General features: G+C 40.4%; 1 protein-coding gene across 8 annotated transcripts in view; it reads left to right on the forward strand.

Moving 5' to 3' along the window:
- tcf12 (transcription factor 12) overlaps nt 1-19,508 on the forward strand; it is a 118,907-nt gene that overhangs the window by 95,616 nt on the left and 3,783 nt on the right. For 3 of the 8 annotated variants that reach the window (XR_012360029.1, XM_055209755.2, XM_055209764.2), the window contains exons 9-16: nt 924-1,023; nt 1,891-2,030; nt 2,479-2,623; nt 4,053-4,123; nt 6,943-7,084; nt 12,292-12,365; nt 14,622-14,693; nt 15,114-15,305. Coding sequence is in view for 7 of the 8 variants with exons in the window: in XM_055209755.2 (XP_055065730.2) it covers nt 924-1,023; nt 1,891-2,030; nt 2,479-2,623; nt 4,053-4,123; nt 6,943-7,084; nt 12,292-12,365; nt 14,622-14,693; nt 15,114-15,305 (936 nt within the window). In the remaining variant the exon portion in view is untranslated. The remainder of the gene's footprint in view (nt 1-923; nt 1,024-1,890; nt 2,031-2,478; nt 2,624-4,052; nt 4,124-6,942; nt 7,085-12,291; nt 12,366-14,621; nt 14,694-15,113; nt 15,306-19,508) is intronic. The other 5 variants (XM_055209773.2, XM_055209800.2, XM_055209791.2 and 2 more) reach the window with 3 other exon arrangements.

The following is a 19,508-nucleotide window of genomic DNA, read 5'->3' on the forward strand; positions in this document are numbered from 1 at the left end:
TCCGGTCCTCGCTGAGAATTTACGTGCCAGGTGAAGAAAAAGGACACTACGGCGGGGGCTGAAGTGAAATACGTCCATCCTAATGATAGGCAATAAGCGATGTCCTATTTTAACATCTTTACCTTTTATATTCTTTCTTTTTCTCTTTGTGGGAGGTGGTTTTGTCCCATCTGGTGCAGATGAACTAAGAGAGCCACATTACTGCGCTTTAGCCTCACGCCTTTGATCTTCCTCTACTGGAATGGGCACTTTTGCAGCTGTAACCACTGCTCCGCTGGCCTGACCCCATCTCACCCCACCGCTCCTAAAATACACACACATAAACACATACACACCCCAACACACTTGCATATTAATCCATTTGTTTTGATGCATTCGTTCGGCGGCCGTGCGTGTCGACGTCATTATATACCGATTAAGCACCGGAGCGAACACAACACTGCAGATAATCCTCCACTTCTTTTATAAGACTTCCAAATTAGCCATCTGTTACATCAAAGAATTTGTAAATTGGCCATATGCGTTGTGTTGCATTGTTTATGTTTTATTACTCAGTCAGATTTCATGGTATGTGTGAAATAGGCCAAGTTTTCATGCTTCGGCACATGAGGATACTCTTAAGGATGCAAGCGACAGTCGTTCTTGTTTATAGTTTTGCAGAAAAACACATTTCCTCACATTTGGTCTCTTGTAATTTTTAAAAGGTTTTAATCTTTAGTTATGAAAGGTTTGTGAATAGATGAAAGAACTGGAGTCGGTGGAGAGAGAATGCGTGTTTGTTTTTGTCCATTTGTAAAATCATGAAACCTGAAACACAGAATAAATTTTTATCCCAGAGTAAAATATAAACATTGTGTATATAAATGCAACAGTATATTAAAACTATTTAATGAAGTGTTAAAGAGCCCCTGTTTTTTTCCCAGGTGTACGCACCGTCTCCCAACTCAGATGACTTCAACAGAGACTCGCCATCTTACCCGTCCCCCAAACCCCCGAGCAGTATGTTCGCAAGCACTTTCTTCGGTCAGTCATTGCATTTTTCACTCTTGTGTCTATTTATGTTATTTGTTTATTGCCTTGTTGTTTACTTTGTTTTAACTTCATGAAGAAAAGCAAGATCTTTACAAACTTTTTCCAAATGCGTGTACTTGAATGTGTGATCCTAACAGTATGTGCTATATCCAATTTCAACCACGCCGGAGCTTGTAAACTAAATGAACCCTTATTCGGATTAAATACATTTTTACTTTACGACATTTAATTCAGAACCCGGTTTATTTTTCAGTCGTATAAATATTTGAAACTCAGAACACACAGTTCCCAGTACATTACTTCTCCCACACATTAAATCATGTAATATTATTTTTAATGGGAACTCGCCTTTTACGTATCAGTTACTGCCTATCAAGCTACAGAATTCACAGACGGCAATAGTAAACCAACCAGGTGGATTCCAGCTTTACCAATCAGCTTTGATAAAACTCAAACAGCCGTTTCAAGCCGCATGTTCCAGTCGGCGAGGAATTTCGTCTTTAAATGTTGAGGCGGAAACAAGTGAACTGCGTCTGACTGAATGTTATCTCAGCTGCGCTCAGCGCTTGGCTCGGGCTCAAGAGTAAAAAGCAGACTTTTTAACCAAAGAGGCCGGTCTGTTTGACATCCTCGCTATCCATAATAAGGAGCACGGGGGTCAGACTCGCTCGCATATCATACTTGCTGTTGTGTTTTGCCTGGTTTATCAGCATTATTGATTACAGAAATGTCACATTAGTCCCGCTCACAATTTAAAACTTTCACACGCGAGTTTGCAAGGTCATTTGCTCTAAAGCCAGAAAAGAAAGATATTTCCCATGTTTCGTGTTTAAATGTACTTCGTTGTTTTCTAATCAGATGGGACCCACAATTCCTCTGAAATGTGGAACTCATCCAATGGGATCAGCCAGCCAGGTTATGGGGGAATGCTGGGAGGATCTTCATCTCATATGCCGCAGTCTGGAAACTACAGCAACCTGCACTCACACGACCGCCTGGTGAGAACACTGTGTATCTCTTCTTAGTGAGTTCAGCCGAGTACAACTGCAATTTTATTTATGTTTATGGGAAAGCTCAAAGCGAACATCCATTATATACACACTTTTTACAATGTATCAACAGTTTCCAAGTAAATCTTTATAGCGGTGGTTTTAAATGCCTTAAAAATAGCATAGATCACTATGCTATAAAGCTCACGTTTTAATTTAGTTATTAGTTATGTTATGAAATAAAGGAAGACTTAAGAAATGTGCATGCTCCGAGTCCCCAGAAAATCGCTGCCTTGTAGTATGAATGTGTCTTACATTGTAAATTTGTTGAATTACAAATCAACAACCGACTACCTCATATCTCTACCTAGTATTTTTATATCGAATAAACTAAATAATAAATGAACTATTTCTTTTAACTCTGAACAAAAACTCATTTTCTCTATCCCTCCAACAGAACTATCCACCACACTCGGTGTCGCCCACAGACATCAACGCTAGCCTGCCACCCATGTCCAGCTTCCACCGCAGTAGTGCCAGCACCTCGCCCTTCGTCACCGCATCTCACACCCCACCTGTCAACACCGCAGAGGGAGTCATGGGTACGCAAGCGTCGCATTCACAGTGTTCCTCTCAATTTATAAGGCACTTTGTATGCTTGTGGTTGTCTCTCACCTCTTTAAAGCTTCAGTGTCTCATTTTTACCAAATAGAGTTACAAAAGTGGCTTGAAAATGGGCTTTGTTTGCAAAATAGTGCATTGCTGTTCATGCAAAAAAAAACTAAATCAATTCGAGTCGGATGAACCAAGAGTACAATTGCATGAAAATCTTTTTCCATGTTTAAGTGCTATGATTGGGTCCCCAGTGCTTCTATCAACCCAGAAAATGAGAAAAAGATCAACCCAGTAACTTAGTTTTGGTATACCATTCTCTACAAGCACATGAAAAAATAGGTTGTTGAAATTTGGCTCTCCTTATGATGTCATAAGGAGCTCTTCTTATAATAATACCACCCCTTAAGCTGCACTATCCAACCACAGCATTGCCATTTAGTGCAGAGAAAAGCAGAGAAAATTGAGTTTTAAATGCAACAAACCACCATCATTGTGATCAGTGTTTAAAATTCATCAGCTCATTTGCATTTTAAAGGACACACCCAAAACGGCACATTTTTGCACACACCTACAAAGTGGCAATTTTAACATGCTATAATAAATTATTTATATGGTATTTTGAGCTAAAACTTTGCACATGTGCTCTGGGCACACCAAAGATTTATTTGACATCTTAAAAAAGTATTGTGTCATGGCCCCTTTAAACAATGATAAATGAGAGGACAGGAAAGTACAGGGAGGAGAGAGGGGTATGGAAACGCAAATGACCACGAGCCGGGAATCGAACTCGGGTCGCCGAAAGTGCGAAAGCACCACATGTGGGACGCTGCCCACTACACCATCAGCTCCGACCCAAGAATACAATTTATCCTGCATTATCTGATACAAGCCAAAGTTGTTTTTGCATATAGAAGGGCAGAAAGTTTTTTTTAATGTAAAAACTGAAAATTTTATACATTTTTAAAGTTTCCAACTTTTGTAAATGTCTATAAACATTTCTAGTATTAAGCAGATTTAATATCAAAAGTTATTTCAGTGAAATTGTTTTTTCACATGCTTAATTCACACAACTACACTCTTAGAAAGGATGTGTTCATTTTTAACACACTGTTTTGTGTTATCCTATTTAACACATTATTTGTTATTTAACGCATTCGTGTTAGTCATTTCGTGTTGATTTTGTGTTTAAATAAATAAAAGGGACAACATAAGATCTGTTAAAACCACACAAAGTGTATTGTTCCATAAATAACACAGAGATGTGTCTAGTTAAGGACAACACATTAAATGTGTTTTCTAAACTGTGTTAATTTAACACATTCGTTTTAAGAATGTAGGACCAAAAAACAAGACACTAACGTCTTTGTCAGCACTTTTCTGATGTGAATGCCGTGTCTCTGTGTGGTCTTTGTGTAGCTGCTGCCAACCGAGGGAACGCCACTGGAAGCTCTCAGACTGGAGATGCGCTGGGAAAAGCCTTGGCTTCGGTAAGATCTTTTTCTATTCAATCACTTTAATTCATACATTTACCATTATAGAAATTGACTTGCATCTATATACATTCCTTCGCCAATAGCAGGTGGTTGAACAGATCGAATGATTATTTTAACTAGGGAGTGATCCACATTTTCCAGCATATCTCCGTTTTTTCTGCTTTTGGGATCTCCATGTTGATGTGCTCCATGTAGACATAAGCAAGATTACCCAACATAATGGCATAGTAAAGATGGGACTTGTGCTCTTAGACTGGGTATTAATAGCAGTGCAGAAGGTTAAAAGATTGAATAAGGTCAGGGGATCTGTTTGTGGATGTTTCTGGACCTAAGCCCGGATAATTGTGCTCTTAATCTTGCAGTATACAAGAAAAGGAGCCGTGCATAAAAGCATCTGGATTATGCATCAGTTCGGATAATGAGCGCTGGTGTTCGTGCTTGTTCCTAATGTGTCCTGAAACCGGAGCTTACAATAACCTCTAAAACTTGCAGAGCTTAACTTATTCAGACTTATTTAGCTTTGAAAAATCTTGCAGACTTGCATTAAGTCACAACAAGCCTTTTTAAAAAAAGCAGGAACACATCTGGACTGATTCAGCACTCTGTTTCAGACAAAAGCACAGCGGAGTCACCTCTCCTCCAAGGACAAGGTTGCCGCTTTCGTTAAACCTTTTTTTTCCGTTTTAAATACTGGCACGGTCGTTGCGCCCTCCCCTTCTGAGAAATTAGATGCCTAATCGCTTCTCTTTGATGGGGAGAAGAAAAAAATGTAATATGAAACTGGGTGAGGCCACAAGTGCACGCTCTGGCACACATACAAACACAAGACAGTGTCGCAGAAAGATAATCACAAATTAAGTCTTTTTGTATTTGCAGACTCAATTCTATTAGCATGACAAAGCAGCAGTGAAACGGACACGGTTGGGCTGGGGTGGAAGGACGGGAGAGAGAATGAAACGAGGGGTGGGGGAAACGTCCTAACTGCTGCGCCTCGGCTCCGCGGGCTGCCCATTGTGTCGCTTTTGTTTAGGTTCTTTTTGGATGGTTTCTGCTCATTGGGTCCCCGCTGGCAAAGAGCAGTGTGACTGATGAGTGGGCGGAGATCCATTTGTTGTTTGTAAAATGAGTGGTGTTACACTAGAAATACAGCAGAAGTTGGACGGGACGCCCCAAATGGATGGCCACAACTCATTAGGTCATGAGCCAGAGCCATCGGAAACCTAAAGATGGGAGGCAGGGGACGGTCACTGGTCCGTTTAAATGTATGGACTCTGGTCCTGTTTGCAATGCAAGCAATGTTATTTGTTAGCCTGTATGTAAAATTCGTAGCCTTTAATACCTTCTCATCATTTCTATTACAAAGATTTACTTTGTACTGTATATGTTCCTATCACTTACACCCTCACTTGCCCCTTTCTCTCTCTCTCTCTATCTCTCTCTCTTTCTCGATGTCTATTCTGAGATATGAATGTATTAAAGCCTCCAGGCAGGATTTGCAGAGTTGATTGAAACACAAAAGTGTGGCATTCAGGGTTTAATAAGAAGATTAATAACGATAGTATCCACATTTTGATGTGTTTTTAAGTCAAATGGACTTGATGATCCCCTTGAAGTGATGTCTCGCAACTTTTGAGCCGTTTATTCTCAAATCCTCCCAGATAACTGGGATCAAAACCTGAATATTTGATAGTGGTTTTCATTATGAGAGCAAAAAAACATTTTTGCGAAATATAGAACGATCATGGCTTAACCAAAAAAGAAAATGTAGTCTTGTTTTTTTTTTTTTTTTGCTTTAACTGTATCGAGTCAAAAAGAACCACGTACTTTGACAAAAAAACAAAACTATAATAATCTTAACTTGCACTAACAACATTGGTGTAGTGCTAAAACCCAATTGTCGGTGTGGTACTATAAAGACGAAGCTGGAGGCTTTTCTTCTACATGGCATCTGTTTGTTTATTGTGGTGTGGGCAGGGCTGTGCCCGTCACGGCTGCTGTTTATTGGGCAGCCGGCAAGAGGCTTTATTACCTCTCATCCATAACTGAAGATGAGCCTGAGACGCCCATCCACACAGCCACAGGCCAGACTCATTCATTCTAATGAGCTCCAAAAAGAGAGATTAATGACCATGTCCTCGCTCTCGCTCTCCCTCTCTCTCTTCTGCATCATCCGGACAGTTTTCTATATTTTGCCATCTCCTCTATTATGTATTAGAAGTGACACATTATGGAGCATGATAAACAGGATTCAAGGTTGATTTAAATTATATACTGTTAAACAGTAAACGTGTGTCAAATGATAGATGTTTGACATTTCGCTCATATTGCGACCTCTAATCCGAATTCACCAGACAGTATTACTACCACCATTTGTTTTGCTTCCCCCTCTCCGCCTTTTTTAAAATTGTAGGGTTCTGATGTTGTGTGCTCATGTGGTTTTACTTGTGATGTGCAGCATGCAGCGAGTGTGTGGCGTGGGCTCATGACTTAATAACAACTACAGATGTGTCAGAAAGCCAGTAAGCGCATGCTGGACTGCAGGTGTCACACACCAATCTGGGTGCAGGAGGGGCTGTGTGTGTGTTTTTTTTTAAGACATTACGGTTGTAAAAAGCCCATATGTATGCCGTGAGCATTTTTTACTGCCGCTCTGCTTGTAAAATCAGCAGAATTGATGAGCCAATTTTGGCTGAGCACGGACTGGAGGATGCTAAGCGTACTTGTAAAGTCAGAGAGGAAAACAACAAGGTTTTAACGGCTGGGCGAGCTACATCACGGACTGACTTCTCTCTTTCTCTCTCTCTTGTTTACAGATTTATTCTCCTGATCACACCAGCAGTAGTTTTCCGTCAAACCCTTCCACTCCAGTGGGCTCTCCCTCTCCTCTGACGGCCCAGGCGGGCGCTGCCACAGCAGGTACAGTGGTGACAGCCAGCGGCCCAACAGGAAGGGCAGGTAGAGCACCAGTCTGCCTCTCTGACCCCACACACAATGTCATAGATGCACTTAAAAGCTTTAATCTAATGCAATAATATATAAATATGTTATCCTGTCTGTGAGATGCAGGTTGAAGTCTCATAATCTAATTATCAAAGTTTAATTTCACTGTTTAAATTCTCTTTAATGTAAAGATTTATAAAGGATAAATCACACCTTTTAGCAGTTTTCACAGATATATCATATATTTTTATACATGGTGCAGACATCCAAATACTTCATGGTCTTGGCACGTCGCAGTGATGCAGTGTGGCTGCACATGCCCCGAGCACTTTCACATTAATGAGCAAACAAGTAGACTCTTGGCCACCAAGATTAAGCGTAGTGTCAAGGGAGCTGTGTCCTGGTTAGGGGTGGATAGATAACCGACCAGCGTGAAGATTTTATCAGGGCTTGACAAGACAAACGCACAGCCGTTTTAAATGAAGAAATATTTTGAAGCACAGGAAAGAGAAAGACGGTAGTTTCTACGAATGAATTGTTGTCGTAGTGAGCGGGCAGTTGTGTGTGTGTTCAGTGATATACTGACAACAGCTGTGTCTGGGTCTGTCCCACTCCTCAGCCTCAGCTGTTGCCCTGTTCCTCACACAGCTGTTGCCCATGACAGACCGGTCGGCAGAGATCCTCATTCATTAGCCTGACTGACGGAGAGGGTGACTCGGCTCAGCGAGTCAGCCTTCCTCTACCTGTACCTCATTATGTCACTTCCTGTCCTCCTATGTTTTCTAATCTAAAGAATGCTGTCGATTTTTTCAGTACTTCAAATATAAATTATTTTTATCTATTTTCCAGTGCTGATACCTATCATTTACTATACACATGTATTTTAATATTAATAGTAAATACTAATTTTTTTTATTTTTTATTATCAGCATTAAACATTTCATTGGCCTAGCTGATATATAGGTCTAGTTTGTATTCACATTTGGCACACTTACTGTACTCCATCCTATTTTATCACGTCATTAAGTTGATTTACATTCCCAAGCAGGCAGTCAAAGCTCCCTTTGATATTTGGGATCTTTTATACACTGAAGCTTTTTGATTGGGTCGTTCTTAGACGTCGGTGCACATAGTTTAATGATGTTATGATTAAGCTGAAACACATCCATCTGTTCCTCCGGATTAGTTCTTAAACTCAGCCATTAGACCCACTTAAAGCCGGGCCTTTGCCGCCCATACCGGCCAATTAGAGCTCGGCACCACGTGCGGACTCCCGCACAGGCCCACTCTCATTTGTCAAGCCGGTCCTCGGTACAGAAGCCTTATTAAACGTTGTGCTCCCTTTAAACGGAGGGAGCTCTCATTTCCTGCCTTGATAGGCTGCTAATGAAAGTCTGTTTTTGCAAATGAATGCCGCTTATAATTTTTTTGGCTGGACAATTTGTGCTTTTTGTAAGTTTTTGTAATATGAGAGATGAAATTGACATTGCATTTACTTACAATCGGTGCATTTCACTTTTAAATGCAACACACCCTGTTTTGTTAAGGCAGAGGCATGACCACAGCTGGCCCATCGCAACAGTTATGACAACCGGGCAAATAGGAAACCTCTGATGTAAACAGAGTACCTGGAGTTAATGTTTGGGTTTGTGCCCGGTTTGGTCTCGAGTTGAGTTGGGTTTAAGAAATGCGGCTCTCCAAAAGAGCCAAATGGCTTCATTTGGTTCATATTACTTTTTTTAGGGTACTTTACCTGGTAATTTCCTCACATGTAGGACTTTCTTTAGGGGATCGTTAGCTAGTTAGAGAGACTTAGTGTGGAACGAAGGGGAGAAAGTAACGCCTCCATCCCCCAGCATTTTTGATTTGTGATTAGCAGATGTGCATTCTTTAGAGCCTGCGTTGATTTATGTCCAGTCAGAATCGGCACGTTTAGACCGAGACCAGACCAGAGTCATTTACATCCTTATTATAGTGCCTTCCAGCCTCACACGCCGCCACAGAACAAAAACACATTCATTGAGTGCTTCCAGCAATGGACTGAATCTCAAAAAAAAAACTTGGGGGGTCTGAGAATCTGACCAATCCAAATTAGTCTTTTACTCTATACGGGTGTTTATACTTGGTATTAAGATGTGTTTCGGTTGATTGGATCACAAGTAGACGAGAAAGACACATTCACGTTTACACCGGTTTCTGTCCTAATTACTGAGGGGGTGGTCTGTGGGAGTCCCTCTGCTTTCATTTAAACATGAGCAGGAGAAATGACGTCAAAATAATAATATGTCAGAGTTTGCTGCTTATGTTGTTATTAAACATGTTGCATAGAGTATTGTAAGGACTTTCACACGCTTGCAAAATGAAACAAAAATGATAGAAAGCTACAGTTTTATCAATGAAAGCTTAAATATATACACTGTGCGTTCGCGCTGGAAGTCATGTCCTATGTTAAAACATTGAGCCTGATAAATGGGGTGTTAAAGGAATATTGCATTTTCTTAAAAGAAAAATCCAGATAATTTACTCACCACCATCTCATCTAAAATGTTGATGTCTTTCTTTGTTCAGTCGAGAAGAAATTATGTTTTTTGAGGAAAACATTGCAGGATTTTTCTAATTTTAATGGACTTTATTAGAGCCCAACATTTAATACTTAACTCAACACTTAAAAGTTTTTTTCAACAGAGTTTCAAAGGACTATAAATGATCCCAAACGAGGCATAAGGGTCTTATCTAGCAAAACGATTGTCATTTTTGACAAGAAAAATAACAAATATACACTTTTAAAGCACAACTTCTCGTCTAGATCCGGTCGTGATGTGCCAGCGGGACCCCACGCAATAGGTCATGACTTCAAGACGTCACATAGGACGAACGCTAAACTCCGCCCCAGTGTTTACAAGTGTTGAGAAAGAGGACCGTTCCGACGTTTTTGTATGTCAACTGATACTAATTAATGTCTTTGTGTCAGTTTATTGTTTACAATGGTCCGCAAATGTGCGTTTTATATATGTAACACGTGACCTCCCTACGTCACTACGCATTTACGTTAGGTCGCGCTGGACCGGACCTAGACGAAAAGCTGTGGTCCAAAAGAGCATATTTTTCACTTTTCTTGTCAAAAATGACAATCGCTTCGCTAGATAAGACCCCTATGCCTCGTTTGGGATCGTTTATAGTCCTTTGAAACTCCGTTGAAAAAAACTGTTAAGTGTTGAGTTAGTATTAAATGTTGAGCTCTATCAAAGTCCATTAAAATGAGAAAAATCCTGGAAGGTTTTCCTCAAAAAACACAATTTCTTCTCGACTGAACAAAGAAAGACATCAACGTTTTGGATGACATGGTGGTGAGTGAATTGTGTGGATTTTTCTTTTAAGAAAATGGAATATTCCTTTAATTATTTTGTGTCTGTATGGTTCAATTAAATGAAAAAAATTTGCAGATTACTTGCATACGTTCTCTTTTTTAAGGACCCGGTCTAAAATTTCTTTTTTATTTCAACTTGAAAGAATATTTGGGGGATAATTGCAAAAATGTCAATGTGGTGTAACCGTGGTGGGTCAATTGGTGTAACTTGAATTTTTTAAATGAAAAATAAATATATTCATAAAAAATGTGGAATAAAATATAATCATCTAGTTTAGTGTAATATGATTTTTTACATACATTTTTACATCATTTGTCAAAGATTATTTAATAAACAGAGCTGTTTTCACTATATGACTGGACAAATATTACAAAAACGCATAAAATTTAGTGATAACTAATAAAATGCATTTTAATGTGATATTTATTTATTTATTTATTTATGATGATTACGCTTACATTCCATCAATGTGGATGTGGATACAGCCTCAAAATTATATTATGATATTTTAAGAGTTTTTGCTGTAATGATATTTATGACGGTAAAAATAATGTATGGAAAAGGAAGGGCATTTTCCATCCAATGAGCTTTAATTGATGACAGACTACCTAATTCGAAGTGTAAATCCTTTGTAATAAGGTGGCAGAAGCAGTATTAAAGATATCATGATATGACGTTTTTTATCATGTAAAAAATTATACCGGTATTATTGTGAAAGGTATAAGGCAATGTTTTGTGGCTGTTCGACCTCAGACGATCACATGCGCGTCTACATCACAAAGTAATCCGGTTGAATGTGTTTTCGACTACCTCTGAATGTGGTCGAAAGTGGACAAAATGTTTTACACCCCGTTTACACAGTTGTCCACCTGTGATCCGATTGACCAAAATACAGGTGTAAACCGCCTCCATATTAAATGAGATTGGTCTCCATGTGCAGGTGAGATCTGAGTGAGTTTTGGTATCATCCCGAATCATTCAGGCTCCTCCATTAAGATCAGGCAGTGACTTTATCGTTGTCCTGCATTGTTCTCGATGCTTTTTAGTCATGACTTCATTAATGAAAGGAAATAGCTGATGTCCCTGAATACTGGTTTGTGTATATATGCGTGCAAGGCTCGTCCGCACAACCTTCTCACGTTGCAGGATACAGCCCAGTCATAGGAAATGATGCGTCTGGAGACCTAAAGAAAAACAGCCCACGTTAAGAATAGCTGGAATCGGACAGAATAGGAAATTAGTTTTTATCCATTTGTTTTTTTCTAACTACATATTAAACAAAACAATAATAATTGTCATTTTTATTAAATTAAAGTGGTATGGAAAAGTGCAACCTGGACAATATATGCTAATCATTTAATTTTGTGTTTTGTGTTTGGAATAACAAATCCGTTAGATGTTTAAATACATGTTGTCATAATTTTTTTAGTCAAAAGGTCAGACAGTAATCTAGTTACCCATTCAACAGATTCAATGAGTCATTTAGTCTGATAACTCATGAGTTGTGACTCATTGAAACTCAATTATGTACGTATGTTTTTTTCATCTCGGGAACATATGTGACCCTGTCTGTAAAATCCAGGCTGCAGTCTCAATGTTATTATTAGTAGCATCAAAGTTTGATTTTAATCATTGATTTCACTTTCATTTCAATCTTTGACATGACTTTACTTGGTCAATATTAAAGAAATTAAGAATGTTCTTTCCATCATGTATGTAAAAAATGCCATAAATCACAAGCAGGGTCACATGTTACAATACACCCATCACTGCCACACTATTAACAAACTGATGTACACTGCTTGCAATAAAGCTGAATGTGTCTAAAAAGTCCCTCTTTATCTTTCTTCGCAGGTACAACTCAGTGGTCCCGTGCGACCGGACAGGCACCTTCCTCTCCAAATTACGAAAACTCCCTCCACTCTCTGGTAAGATCTCTCTCCTCCCCCCAGACGTTGAGCACTTTTTAATGGACACTGTGTCAGTAGATGGCTTGCTCCTGGAGGGCAGGGGGTAGCTTTACACGGACATTCCTGGCTGACAAATGTCAGGAGCTGGACAGGGAGGGGGACCGAACAATACCCGTCCCTTGGGGCGTGTCTCCTGCCATCTGTCCTCTTTCGTCCGGGGTGGCTGGAGATTGGCCGGGGCGGATGGATGAGGTGGTTGGGGATTGGTTAGGGTGTGTGATGGGGGTGGGGTGCTGGCAGCTGCTGCGTTCAACCACTGCCACAAGATTCCAGGACTGAATGGGAAGCTGAGCCACAACAGGAGATCGGTTTACACACACATACACACAGAGTCCTTCCCACATCATGCATTCACATTATGGGGTGTGTAGATAAATATTTACCCTCTGCATTTTACGCCAGCTGTGAGTGGATTTTTCTTTCCACTGTGCCTGTGTAGAAATACACGGCCTTCCACCGAATTTACATGCTTGCACAAATTTGTTGAACTGTACTGAGCCGTTTTGTATTGGTCCACGCGTTTGGTATACATTCCTGGACATCCCTATGTGCAGTTTTTCCCTTATGTGCAAACAGCAACCTTTTAAATGTGCTCTAAGCGAATTCACGCGTTTTAGACCATAAAACATTTTTTGTTACATACAGCCAACATCTCCTCACTATCTGCTTGCTGCCTGTCCGCTGATCAAACTGTAAAAAAAGGCGATCTCAGGCTCCACAAACTGCAATAAAAACAAAGTGGCCAAACCTACAAACAGAAACCATAACAAAGTGTTCCAGCCATTTAACGAAGAGAAGGATTTGGGGGGGGGGGCCGCGTTCATGAAAGCACGGAAGGGGGGGAGGAGTTAGCTACGCTCCGTTTGTTTGAAAACAGTTCAAACATCAACAAAAAGTGACGTCACACAGATTCGCTTAGAGTGCCTTTAAGATCATAGATATGGCATTTTTCATATTTTTCAATTATAAGACTTTCCCTTGAATCTCAGCATATGGAGCGTGTTATGTATGTTATTCTGATGCTGCCTCATGAATACAAAGTATACAGACATTTTACTTATGTGACATACTGATTTTTGAAAACTGAATAACAAGAAAACATCCATATTTGGAGCCAGAACGGTGGTTCTCCAAGAAAATGAGCTGTGATTGGCAGAGCAGGCTGTCAGTCACCCATGGCGCATCATAATCATTAACTTGAACAAGTGCCAGGATGCCAATACTCGATCCAGTAGTTTGATGTTTTGCCCTCTATCTCTGCTTATCTCTGTCTCTTTAAAGGATTAGTCCTTTTTTTTTAATCCAGATAATTTACTCACCATCATGTTATCCGGGATGTTGGCGTCTTTCTTTGTTCGGTCAGGAAGAAGTTGTGTTATTTGGGAAAACGTTCCAGGATTTTTCTCTTTTTGGGGGACTGTAATGGACCCCAACACTTAGCCGTTTTAATGCAGTTTGGGGTTGCAGTTTCAAAGGAATTCTGGGCGATCCCAAGCGAGGCATAAGGGTCTTATCTAGCGAAACATATGCACTTTTAATCCACAACTTCTCGTCTTCCACCGGTCCTGTGACCTTACGGAATACGTCATCACGTCAAGAGGTCACAAATGACGTATCGAAACTCCGCCCCAGTGTTTACAAGTGTGGAGAAAGAGGACCGTTCCGACATTGTTAGATGTCGATTGATACTAATTAATGTCTTTGTGTCAGTTTATTGTTGAAAATGGTCCGCAAATGTGCGTTTCATATACGTTACACGTGACCTTTCGACGTCATTACGCAATTACGCGAGGTCGCGCTGGCGCGTCACACGAACAGAGGAAGACCAAAAGTTGTGGTTTAAAAGTGCATATTTTTAATTTTATTGCCAAAAATGACATTGGTTTCGCTAGATAAGACCCTTATGCCTCGTTTGGAGTCGTTTAGAGTCCTTTGAAACTGCAATTTTAAACTGCATTAAAACTGTTAAGTGTTGGGGTCCATTAAAGGCCATTAAAATGAGAAAAATCCTGGAATGTTTTCCTCAAAAAACATAATTTCTTCTTGACTAAACAAAGAAAGACATCAACATTTTGGATGACATGGTGGTGAGTAAATTATCTGTTTGTTTGTTTTTTTAAGAAAATTGACTAATCCTTTAACTCTGCTTGCGTCTTTCTGTCTCGTCTCAATATGTTCGTGTCTCACTGCTCTCCTCTTCCTGTCTGACTGTAGAAAAATCGTGTGCACCAGCAGCTTCATGAGCATCTGCAGGATGCCATGTCCTTCTTAAAGGATGTCTGCGAGGTATTCCCGCTCTTCAGATAGTCATCTCTCGTTCTTCTGCCATCAGCTTTCTTTTGATTCTACATGATAGCCTGTCAATGTTTTGTGCTTTATTGTTTTGCCATTTCATGTTTTATTGATCATCTTTGATGAGTACAAAACCAAATTCATTTAAATCACCATATTGCAATTAGTTAGCGGAAAACCGTTATCGATCTTCGTTTTTTACTCAACCAGATGTTCTATAAATTGTTTAGCCTTTCACTTTTATTATTTTCTTTTCTCCATATGCTTAGTTCTTCTAATGTGCTTTTGCTTTATGCTGCATGTAATTTTTTTATTTCATGTCTAAATCTACTTGTTTTTCTGTAAAGCTCACAGTATGTTGTTTTGTTCTCTCTCTCTCTCTCTTTCCCTTTTCTCCACTGCTCCTCATTCCAGTCTCGAATGGAGGACAGGTTGGATAGGTTGGATGACGCGATCCATGTCCTGCGAAACCACGCCGTGGGTTCCACTACCAACCTGTCGAGTGACCTCCACAGCCTGTTGGGACAAGCACACAACGGGCCAGTCCCACCCATTGGGAACAATTTCCCCGCGTCTGGATTGGTGACCAGCCGAACAGCACAGATGGTAATGAAAACTTTCCTGTTATGAGGAAACTTTAGCTTATTTGTTTCAGCGCCCTATTGTATGTCTTATTTCTTTTCAAAGTCCCGTACAGTTATTAGAGGCAAGAGAACGAGAGAAGCATGTGTTTTTTCACTGCGCCTCTCCAAATAGGCTCATAAACAGAGTTAAGCCACCTGTTTAAAATGAAGGCTCGGCCATGTGCTGAAACTGAACTATTTTCCACTGAGAGCAGTTTAACTTAAACCCACATACTTTCCATACGCGTAATGCCTGGACCGAAGCTCGCTCTCCCTACGAGAGCTGCGTTCCACAGACTGAATGGGAAAAGCAGTCACAGTAGATTCAAGCAGATCAGTGCCGGTCTGGAAGACATTTCCGCAGCGTAGCGCTCATTGGGGCTGTGGGGACTCGTGTGATGCGAGACCCGGTGAAACTAAGGAACTCAGTATCTCTCCCACATCCCACACCATTCATTCACTCTTACAGAGAGATTAGTGCACAGCTGTAATTGAAGGAACAGCAGAGGGAGGCGTTTTCCCATCAGTTTCCCAAAAATGTGAAATAATCTTTTTGTCATTCGAGAACTGTTTTGCTCTTAAATAAGTCACATGTATTGATGCTTTTTTTAATAAATGCTTAAAGGGGTCATATTATGAGATTTAAAAAAAAATTTAAAATAAGTCTCTGGGGTTCTCAGAGTGCGTATGTGAAGTTTTAGCTCAAAATACCCCACAGATAATTTATTATACAGTCCTTCCAGAAAAACGCGGAGTTTTTTTGTGATTGTTCCGGGCAAAAATCCTCGATTTTTCGGCACGTTTTCTTAAAAAATGCAATGGAATATGCGGGATATTTATGCAATTTATGCGATGGAATTGCGGGAATTTGCGAAAATTCCGGAACTTGCAAAAACTGCAATGATGTTCACATCACATAATCACGTCACTTCATAACGTTCCCATGGCAATAGAGGACACGGCTGCGCTTTTGGGAAGTAAATGCAACATTTTTCAACATTCAATCATGCAAGCCCCGCATATTTTGTGTGCGGAAATATGTAATTAATGCGGCGAAAGTGCATCGTATTTGGAAAAAATGCAGCCCCGCATAAATATGCAGACTTTGGCTGATTAGGCAATATATCGCGTGATCGCACAATAATGTTTTTCTGGAGGGACTTATTATGGAATGTTAAAATGGACACTTTGTAGGTGTTAGCAAAAATTTGTCGTTTTTGGGTGTGTCCTTTTAAATGCAAATGAGCTGATGAAATGCAAACACTGATCACCATGATGGTGGTTTGTTGATATTGAAACTCTCTCTGCATTAAATGGCAGTGCCGTGGTTCAATAGTGCAGATTAAGGGGTGGTATTATTAGAATAAGATCCCCATTTGACATCACAAGGGGAGACAAAATTCAGTGACCTAATTTTTCACATGCTTGAAGAGAGTGGTTCACCAAAACTAAGTTACTGGGTTGATGTTGTTATTTTTTCACATTTTCTAGGTTGATAAAAGCTCTGGGGACCCAATTATAGCACTCAAGTTTTCATGATATGCCCCCTTTAAATGTATTTAAGAATGGGCACTAAAAAAATTTCCTAATCACAAAAATGACCTTTCCTTGCTGTTCTTATTGCTTTCAAGACCTATTGGCCAGTTGGCAACACTTTACTATCCTGAACAACCCATTGTTTTCATTTAATATTTCAGAGCGCCAATAAATGTCTGGAATGCTGCGTCAGATGTTATCGAAGCCGTTTGGATCTGTGTTTTGACAGCGTACAAGTCAAACAAAATTAGCATACTCGAATGGTACAATTAAAAAAAGAATAAAAATTGTCAGATTGACACCGAATTGCTTATAAGCAGATTCCTTTCTTTCTCACAGCAGGGGTGTGCCAATAATAACTCACATCCCCAGTTAAAATGAAACACGTCAGGAAATCCAAACTCTCGCGGCTCTGGTTTTGTTCTCTTCGCACCGGGCCCACAGCTCATCGATGTGCCAATAATAATTCATTGCCTCAATCTAAATGAAACACGAGGATTTAAACAGCTCTACACTGTCGCATGGTGACAAAAGTCAGTTTCACCAGTTTTGGCCTGGATGCGACTTATGTTTAAGTCATGATGAATGTTTTTATTCAAGCAAATGGGAAGAGACAGAGCAGGGCTGTGATAGATAAAATGTGTGTCTTTCTTCTGCGTTTGAGCTGGTGAACTGCTGTCAGTGGCCTATGTGTTCATGCACACACAAACAGAGCTCTGTGAGAGAGACACACACCCAGACAAGGTCCTGATTCAGCCCAGCGTGCTTTTATTTTGGTGCACCCTTTTCTCTTTCTGTCTCTCTTTTTACCCTCCTCGTTCTTAACATCTCAGGAAATCTGACGCTTTGGTCGTGTGTGTCTGTGCGCCTCAGCTGTATGGTAATCAAGCCCAGACAGGAAAATGGCCGCCTTCTTTGGTCGACAGCCCCCCTCTTTTGCCACAGACAAAGAGTTGTTTAGACACCTGTTGAGAGTGGTGCTGAGATTAGAGCATGGGGGAGGGGGTTCGAAGCCGGGCGGCAGAGAGGTTAACAGAGGCCAACAGTGACTTAGGAACGCATTCCTGAAGGACAAGGGGGAATGGCACCCCTTGCCCCCTTTTCTTTCTTGTCCCTGACTCCCAATACCGTAGCTTCACCAAAAAGGAACTCGATCATGGGCTAACGTGCTCCCGCCTGCCTGGGGTGGCAAGGGTGGAAGGATGAGAGAAGGGCAGTGTGGCAGAGATTCAAAGGGGGGCTGTCGTGTTTCCTACTAATCACATGACAAGAGCTTGATCAAATCCAGATGCATTTAAAAGCCACCGATGACGAATGCTGGTCAAACTGCTATTTGATGTTCAGCATTAAAAAGCAGATTGTTTATTGCTGTAGCCATATATAAAAAGTCATTTTCCTTTGATGGAAAGTAGTGTCTACTTCAATTCACAGTGAAGTCAAAATTAAACCTATTTTAGGTCTTAATGTGAAGTGCATATTTTCTCATTGAATATGTGGCATTAAAGGGACACTCAACTTTTTTTGAGGAGGGGCTCATTTTCTAGCTCCCCTGGAGTCTGGTGGTACCACTTTTAGCATAGCTTAGCATAATTCATTGAATCTGATTAAACAATTAGCATCGCCCTCAACAATGACCAAAGAGTTTTGATATTTTTCTTATTTAAAACTTGACTCTTATTTACATCGTGTACTAAGACAAAATATAGTCCCCTTGGTTAATTTCAATAGCAGGGGACTATTTTTGGGTGCTGCGTAATATCATTGCGCCTGCTGCAGCCATGTTACGGCAGCAAAGTCCTTGATTATTACGCTAGAATGAGAGTATAGTCCTAGTCATATTGGCCTAGAAAATCGCAACTTTTAATTTTCCGTCTGACTTTTCTTTGTAAGCTTAGAATTTCTTCTCTTTAGTTACATTGAACGGGTAAGTACAAGGAGGCTTCCATGTCGTTCCGCCGTATTGATAAACTATAATAGCAGAGAGGGACAAAAAGCACTAGCCTACCAACGCGTTTCCACAACGCGTTTTCATTCAGAACACATGAACCAGCTGCAAGGACAAGGAGATCAGTGAGTACATAATGGCTACCGTAGTTGCAACACGCATTTGGACAGGCGAGGCGCTAGAGAGCACTGTTCGTTTGAATGCAAAATACAATTTCACCACTAGATGGGGGTAAATCCTACTTATTGTCCCTTTAAGTGTGATGCTAATGGTCTAATCCGATTCGGTGGATTGTGCTGGGCTGTGCTGGGAGTGGTACCGCCAGACCTGGAGATCGGCTGAATGGATTCCAAAATGGTAAAAATCAAATGTTTCACTCTAGGGGAGCTGGAAAATGAGCGTATTTTCAAAAAAAGTGGAGTGTCCCTTTAAAGTAAAACAGTCAACACAAAATCATTAGCTTTTTATGCGATCTAACATTTGCAGCTATGCCTTCTACTGTAATGTGAAAAAGATCAGCCCAATGCTACATTGCAATCAACCTGCCACTCAAAGTGTGACCATACGCTTTTAAAACGAAAACCAAAGAAAATATAATAGGTGAAACAGAATTGAAACTCCGGGCCGGAGTGCTGTGCGTCTCTGAGTGCGAATTTCGGTCTGTGAAGGTCATTCTTTGTAGTGTGAATACCACTCAGTTGTTCA

The sequence above is a fragment of the Misgurnus anguillicaudatus genome, chromosome 21 (assembly GCF_027580225.2).
Source record: "Misgurnus anguillicaudatus chromosome 21, ASM2758022v2, whole genome shotgun sequence".
NCBI lineage: Eukaryota > Metazoa > Chordata > Actinopteri > Cypriniformes > Cobitidae > Misgurnus > Misgurnus anguillicaudatus.